This window comes from Ochotona curzoniae, unplaced genomic scaffold (genome assembly GCF_017591425.1).
Source record: "Ochotona curzoniae isolate NIBS_2020 unplaced genomic scaffold, NIBS_Ocur_1.0 contig_2321, whole genome shotgun sequence".
Classification (NCBI taxonomy): domain Eukaryota; kingdom Metazoa; phylum Chordata; class Mammalia; order Lagomorpha; family Ochotonidae; genus Ochotona; species Ochotona curzoniae.
Genome location: NW_024465421.1, coordinates 8,719,135 through 8,725,727, shown reverse-complemented (window position 1 = coordinate 8,725,727; position 6,593 = coordinate 8,719,135). Strand labels below are relative to the sequence as shown.

Below are 6,593 nucleotides of genomic sequence, written 5' to 3'. Positions count from 1 at the left end.
GTGCCCAGCCAAAGGACCCAGACACGAAGGGCCCACAGCATTTGATTCTGCTTATCTCAAATGCCCAGGATAAGCCAGAGACAGGAAGTGACTGCCGGGTGAGGTCATGTGGGGAGAATGCGAAGGGATTACTAATGGGTCAGGTTCCTTTTAAGGCAATAAAAAAATGAAATTAGATGAAGGTGATAGTTTCATAGCATTTTACATATTCCTTTTCAAAAGGATTTATCTTTATTGGAAAGAGAGAATGACAGAGAGATAGCTAGAGAGGCCTTTCATCCACTCGGACCTGCCTCTGCTGCTTTGCCCAGCTGTAAGCTGGATTGGAAATGGAAAAGATGGGAACTGAGGCAACACCCATGGGATGCTGACACCACAGGTGGAGGTTTAGCATGCTATGCCACCATGCCAGTTCACACTTCAACAAAAACCACCAGGGTGTATGGATCATACCTTGAGATCTGTTCAAGAAATGGAAACGAGGAGGGTAGGAGTATGGCCTCCCAGTGAAGAAACTTGGGCTCAACCCTAGCCCCAGCTTCCTTCCCTGGGAAGTCATGGTGGCAGCTCAAGGGAATGACGTTCCTGCCCCCAACCTGGGCCAGCTGCACAGAATTCCCGACTCAGCTGCAGCCCAGGCCTGGCTGTTGTGGGCATCTGGAGAGTAAACCGGGGTGAGTGAGCACTCTCTCTTTAATACAAAACTATTTGTGGAAGTTTTCTGTAATTCTAAAAAAAAAAAAAAACAAAAACAAAAACAAAAAACTGTTCTAGTAGATACAAAACTTACCCAAATATAGTACACATCAATTATACTCCATATCCATTTTTTTTAAAGATTTACTTATTTTGAGCCTGGCACAGTAGCCTAGCGGCTAACGTCTTGCACATGCCAGGATCCCATGTGAACATAAGTTCTAATCCTAGTGGCTCCACTTCCCATCCAGCTCCCTGCTTAAGGCCTGGGAAAGCAGTCAAGGACCACCCAAGGCCTTGGGACCCTGCACCCATGCAAAAGGCAGATTACAGAGAAAAATATTCCATCTGCTAGTTCACTGCCCAAATGGCTGCAATGCCTGGAGCTGAGCTATCTGAAGCAGGAGCCAGGAGCCTCTTCTGGGTCTCCCACGTGGGTACAGGAGCCCAAGAATTTGGGCCATCCTCAAATGCTTTCCCACGCCACAAGCAGGGAGCTGGATGGGAAGTGGGGCTGCGGGATTAGAACCAGTGCCGATATGGGATCCTGGAGCATTCAAGGCAAGAACTTTAGCCGTTGGGCCATCGTGCTGGGCCCATAACTAAGTGCTTTGAGCATCATGGGAATCCATGCAGTTTCTTCCCAACACTTTCCATGAACTTCAAAGAGTCTATCAGATGCATGGATTTCAAACTTTTTTGGATCGAAATAAACTTATATTTCAATTTGATTTATCAATTGGGGTGGAGACGCTTACTAGAAGGTCAAACACGCGCAGGGTTCCTGTCTCCTCGTGTCCAGCCAGTCTGTATTCCCATGTCCCCTGGCTCTGACCCTCAGCTGATCAGTAGCTAAAGGACCCTGCACACGCTCAACCCTACTCCACCAGAAGGGTCTAGGAATCAGGCCTGCTCCCTGGATCTGCCTGGACCACGGCAACCAAACCCCATGGCTCTGTCTGTCTGCCAATTATGGAAGCATGGAAGTGGCCCAAGGCATGGCAGAGCCCCAACAGGGCCCAGCAGGCAGCCAGAGCATGGAAGGCCAGGAGAGGTCAGGGTGACATGCCACAATCCCCCTCATCCTCAAGGTCTCCCTCGGCCTGGCCCACAATTCCAGAAGGCCCTGAGCCAGGTCCTCTGAGCATCTTGGGCACCCGCCCCTGGTCACGGACAGTAGAGGAAGCCGCTGCACCTCCAAGACGAGGTCTGGAAGAAACACTCACTGGGACTGGGCCAGCTCTGTGCCAGTGTACCCTCTAGTGCATCACTGCCCATCCGTACCCATGTAACACCAGGGCTGGTCCAGGAATCCTCAAGGGGCTTGGCAAGTGTCATCACTAAGCTTGCACTTCATCCAAGGGAACTGCCGCAAAGGCCAGCGGGAGTGAGAATGGAGATGACCCTGGTGTTCAACCTTGCTGGCGTTCAGGCTCTCAAGCACACAGCCTGATCTTGGCTCAGCAGTCCCACTCCTGACAGCCCACCAAGAACCCTGTGAAGACATCCACAGGGAGCCAGTATTGCCTAGGGGTGGGGATGTTACACGACACCCATCAGGTCCTGGAGAACGAAGGCGAGGAGGTTCCAGATGTCAGAGAGGCTCCTATAAGTGACACTCAACAGTGGACATGGCTGCTGGCCCATCAGCACAGCCCAGGCCCTCAAAAACAACTCAAGGGTTTTATTGGTGTGGGGTGCGAGCGGGAAGGAAAAAAGAAAAAGAACGAAACGGACTGAAAAATGGCCTCCGAGATTCTCACTGCCCAAGGCAGCTGGGGGCCAGTTCCACCAAGTCCAGCAAACGGGTCCCCAAGCGGGGCCCTTGGCAGATCAGGTATAAAGGTCAAAGTCAATGCGTTTGGAGTTGTAGAACTGCCCACCGGGAGGATCCAGCTTCCGGCAGTAGACACCATCTGGGAAGTAGCCTTCACTCACCCAGGTCTGCAGGGAGATAGAGAGGGAGAGGGGCAGAATTGGGGGGGAGGACTGAGCTAGGGACGGGGTGGGGCAGGCCAGGTCGGAGTGCCTACCTGCATCTGGGCACTGCTGAAGGGCCCGTAGAGCTCGGCATCGCCCGTGTTCTCCCACTTGTACTCCCACATCACGTCTACCAGGCCGTCTCCTCCAGTCTCAGCCTCTGTGGAGGCAGCAGCAAGAAGCCCACTGAAGCCCCCGCACCCTGCCTCCTGTCAACATTGCCCTCCACGGCCCGCCATATTTACCTCCTTTCTGGACAGGGGTCGGGGTCTCCAGCTCCCCTTCTGTCACCTCCTCAGCAAACATGTCCAGCGAGGGTGGTGGCGTGGAAGCTTGGGATCCCTGGGTCTGGCTCCCCAATCCCTTCAGCCGCATGGCCAGCCGCTCCCTTGTTTCCTGGTATACACCAAGGTTTCCTCGGGCCACCATCTGGTCAGCCAAGCCAGATAGCCGGTCCAGTCGCTGGGGAGAATTGGGCCGCCCAGGCCCCTTGCTGCTCCCCTTGCTGCCTCCTCGGGCCCCCAGGCGTCTCAGTGCCCCAGCCACTGTCTCTCTTGGCAGGAGCAGCTCCACAAGTCCCTCCAGGATGGCCTGGGCGCTCATGGGCGTCTGGCCTAGGCTGTCTGCCTCCTCCTCTGAGTCGGACGCCGGGCGCTGATCTGGTGGCCGCTCCTTGATCTTCACCTGGAATGGGAGGCAGGGAGGCGGTCATCCCTGACCAACTGCCTCAGGTTGCCCAGATCCAGCCCTTGCCACCCCCTCCCCCAGCCGTGCCCAGTCCTGGGCCACACACCCAATCGATGTTGTCCAGCCAGCTGTCTCGGATCTGGGCATCCCGGTTCAGGAAGTAGTTGCCGTCAGCATCGAAGTGGCCTTCCTCCATCTCTTCCTGCAGGTTGAAGGGTGTGATGCGCACACCCCCCTCGCTGGGGAGCGTGGCTGCTTCTTGACCTGAACGGAAGACACAGGCATCCCAGGCTCGGCACATGGTGACAACACAGGAGCGGCCTCCACCTCCTGCCTCCAGCTCAGCTCACCTTCCACATCCTCTGAAGCCAGGATGTCATACTTGCTGGCTCCCTCCTCTTCCTCCTCGTCTTCCTCATCACTGTCCAAGGAGTGTTTGCCTTTGAAGCGGCTCCCGGGGCCTCCTGCCCTGCTCACAGGATCCACCAGCTGTGGGCAGGGGGCAGTGGGTGAGAAATGTGGATCACCAGGCCCAGCACGATGGCTCAATTAGCTAATCTTCTACACACAAGCACTGGCATCCCATATGGGAGTCAGTTCATGTGCCAGCTGCTCCACTTCCCATCCAACTCCCTGCTTGTGGCCTGGGAAAGGAGCAGAGGACGGCCCAAAGCCCTGGGACCCTGTACCCAATGGGAAACCCTGAGGAAGCTCCTGGCTCTTGGTTTCAGATTGGCTCAGCTCTGGCCATTGTGGCCATCTGAGGAGTGAACCAATACACTGACTGTCTTTCTGTCTGTCTTTCCTCTATAAATGTGCTTTTCCAGTAATAAATAAATCTTAAAAACAAACAAACAAAATAGAAAAGAAAACAAACGCAGAGCACCGGCTACTTCAGCTACCAGGATGAAAACCCTGCAAACACTCCCTCCAAGCAGTTTTCGGCTGTCTCAGCACCCCCTGCCCCCACTCCTCTCCAGAGCCCCCGCCCCTCACCTTCTTCTTGGGAACACTTTCCTCCTCCTCCTCATCTCCCACGCCTTGGAAGGTCACTTTCCTCTTGGGCATGACAGGCGGGAGTGGGTCTCCTTAAACGGACAGGAAATGAGGATGCAGACTAAGGAACTGGGGGAGGCCGCCGACCTACGGGGGCCCTCCCCCCCCCCCCCCCGGCAACCGCGGACATTTTCTTGGCCTTTTGAGAAATAATGACAACATACACACACTCCCCAAAGGGGAAGCTGGTAGCCAGGACACTCCCCCTCCCCAACCGGACTCGGTTCAGGATCCCAAAGAGTTCACGGAGCTGGGCGGAAGCAGAGGCGCGGGGCAGAGGAACGCCTCCTCCAACTTTCTGCGGGGACGTCTGCACCCTGGCTCCCCACGTGATCACGCCCACATCCGGCTCCCCGCAGCTGGTGCGCTCCCCGGCCCGGCGAGCCGGCCGCCCGCTCCCCGACCCGCAGCTCCCGCGGCGCCCTGGCTCACCAGGACCTGGCGCCCTGCTGCTCCTCCTCTTCCTCGCGCCCAACTCCTAATTCTGCGTACTGACCCCCAGCTGTCCCGGGGTATGAGTACCTATCAGAGGGCGCGGACTTGGACAGCCCGAGCCGCGAGCAATCACCTGCGGAGCTGCGGGACGCGGGGGAAGAAAAGGAAAGATGCTTTCACCAGGGCTACATCCGGGGCACCTGGCCGCCATCACCCGGAAGAGTACTGAGAAAGGCCGAGAGGCCGGAAGTGGCTTCACTGTGGTTGTTACGACTAAAGGGAAGTGTGGGCGGAAATAGGTAGCGAGCCTGGGAGGTAAACCCCGCCCACCTCGTTCCGCTAGCAGAGTGCGGTCAGCCGCGCGGGGTGTCTGAGGGATGCGCTCGCACGGCCTCTGGGGAAAACCTGGGACGCGCTCTGCTTAGAGGGAAGCCCGGGGTCACCGGGAGGAGAGATGGGAGCCGAACCCAGGGCTTCCTTCCTCAGTGCAGTTCTCCGCCTGCCTCCTATCGGCCAGGCGCCCCACACTCCTGCCATCTCGCTGGAATTCCTGACTCCTCTGGTCCACTGTCGGCGGGAGCCCCCTGCCAGGCCGAGGTGCGGCCCTGCCCTTCTCGCTGGGGGAAACCTGTCCCACCAAGGGCGCTTTCAGGAAGAACTCAGCTCGCTTTAGGACCCAGGAGGAAATCAGTTGCTCCCCGCCTATCCCCAGAGCAAGTTCCTGGTTTCTGAGGTGGGACAGCCACCCGGGGAGAGGTGACATTGGTACCGGTGCCCTGTGGCCAGGCCAGACGCTCCTGTGCCTGCTCTCAGGTAGGCCTGACAAATGGCACCGAGAGACACCCCAGCGGGGAGATGAAGCCCGACCCCCGGCAAGCCAGGACCGGGGACCCCTGCCCAGGTGGTAGCCGGGAGGTAGGCGGGCAGGGCCCCCGCGTGGTGGGACACAGGAAGGCCTGTTTGCCCGGGCAGCGCCTGCAGGAGCGGGGACGCACGCGCAGCCCTCCCCGGGTGACCACTCCCATCTCGTGCAGGGTCCCCTCCCGTCCTGCAGCGCCATGAAACTGCACCGCAGGTCCGTGCTGAGCTTCTTCCAGGGGTACAGCACCCAGGCCCCAGACCAGGAGGGCCTCCTGCTCAAGAAGGGGTCCCGGAATTCCAGCTACCAGCGCCGCTGGTTCGTCCTGCGGGGGAACCTCCTCTTCTACCTGGAGCGCCGGCAAGACCCCGCACCCCTGGGCCTTATCCTCCTGGAGAACTGCCAGGTGCAGCCCCGCAGCAAGGCCGCAGAGCCCTATGCCTTCAGCATCCTGACCCCGGGGGCCGCGGAGGGCGCAGGCGGGCGGGCCTACAGGCTGGCTGCAGAGACCCAGGAGGAACTGGGGGCCTGGCTGCAGGCCCTGGCTGGGGTGAGCTGGAGGCGGCTGGCCAGGTTGCTCCCGCTGGTGGAAGCCCAGTACCGGGCACTGTGCCAGGCAGCTGGCCAAGAACCCAGCTGGCCCGACAAGGACTGCGGGTTTGCAGCCATCACCAGCCCCACTTCCAGCTTCCTGGAGCTGCATGAGCGCTTCGGGGCACCAATCCGGCTGCTGCTGGGGACACACAAAGGACCCCAGAAAGCCAGGGACGAAGACAGCAGGTCCCAGGCAGAGGCGGAACAGCAGCAGGAGCCCAGCCCATGTTTGCTGAGTGACTGAGAGGCGGTCAAAGGACAAGGACCCTGACATTGCCCAGCGGCC

The 6,593-nt window shown here is 58.6% G+C and overlaps 2 protein-coding genes across 5 annotated transcripts; one reads left to right on the top strand and one right to left on the bottom strand.

Annotated features, from left to right (window-relative positions):
• Nucleotides 1-2,365: 2,365 nt before the first annotated feature.
• On the bottom strand, nucleotides 2,366-5,074 carry CD2BP2 (CD2 cytoplasmic tail binding protein 2). Of its 4 annotated transcripts, none has more exons than XM_040973022.1 (7): nucleotides 4,988-5,074; nucleotides 4,360-4,451; nucleotides 3,714-3,852; nucleotides 3,470-3,627; nucleotides 2,922-3,360; nucleotides 2,730-2,836; nucleotides 2,366-2,640 (listed from the first exon to the last, which is right to left on the bottom strand). In XM_040973022.1, the coding sequence occupies exons 2-7, from the start codon at nucleotides 4,429-4,431 to the stop codon at nucleotides 2,530-2,532; spliced, it is 1,026 nt and encodes a 341-aa protein (XP_040828956.1). In that variant the 5' UTR covers nucleotides 4,432-4,451; nucleotides 4,988-5,074; the 3' UTR covers nucleotides 2,366-2,529. The 4 variants fall into 4 exon arrangements, with proteins under 4 accessions (XP_040828956.1, XP_040828959.1, XP_040828958.1 ...); XM_040973025.1 differs by lacking the exon at nucleotides 4,988-5,074 and adding an exon at nucleotides 4,942-4,961; XM_040973024.1 differs by lacking the exon at nucleotides 4,988-5,074 and adding an exon at nucleotides 4,852-4,938.
• A 259-nt stretch (nucleotides 5,075-5,333) lies between these two features.
• On the top strand, nucleotides 5,334-6,551 carry LOC121151545 (sesquipedalian-1-like). Its single transcript, XM_040973020.1, has 2 exons — nucleotides 5,334-5,667; nucleotides 5,889-6,551. The coding sequence occupies exon 2, from the start codon at nucleotides 5,913-5,915 to the stop codon at nucleotides 6,549-6,551; it is 639 nt and encodes a 212-aa protein (XP_040828954.1). The 5' UTR covers nucleotides 5,334-5,667; nucleotides 5,889-5,912.
• The last annotated feature ends 42 nt before the right edge of the window (nucleotides 6,552-6,593 follow it).

Excerpts from the sequence above, each read along its gene's own strand:
- CD2BP2 (XM_040973022.1), bottom strand. The coding sequence starts at position 4,431 with ATGCCCAAGAGGAAAGTGACCTTCCAAGGCGTGGGAGATGAGGAGGAG. Across the intron at positions 3,853-4,359 it reads AAAGTGTTCCCAAGAAGAAG|CTGGTGGATCCTGTGAGCAG; the intron begins GTGAGGGGCGGG and ends CCCTGCCCACAG. Across the intron at positions 2,641-2,729 it reads TCAGCAGTGCCCAGATGCAG|ACCTGGGTGAGTGAAGGCTA; the intron begins GTAGGCACTCCG and ends ATCTCCCTGCAG.
- LOC121151545 (XM_040973020.1), top strand. The coding sequence starts at position 5,913 with ATGAAACTGCACCGCAGGTCCGTGCTGAGCTTCTTCCAGGGGTACAGC.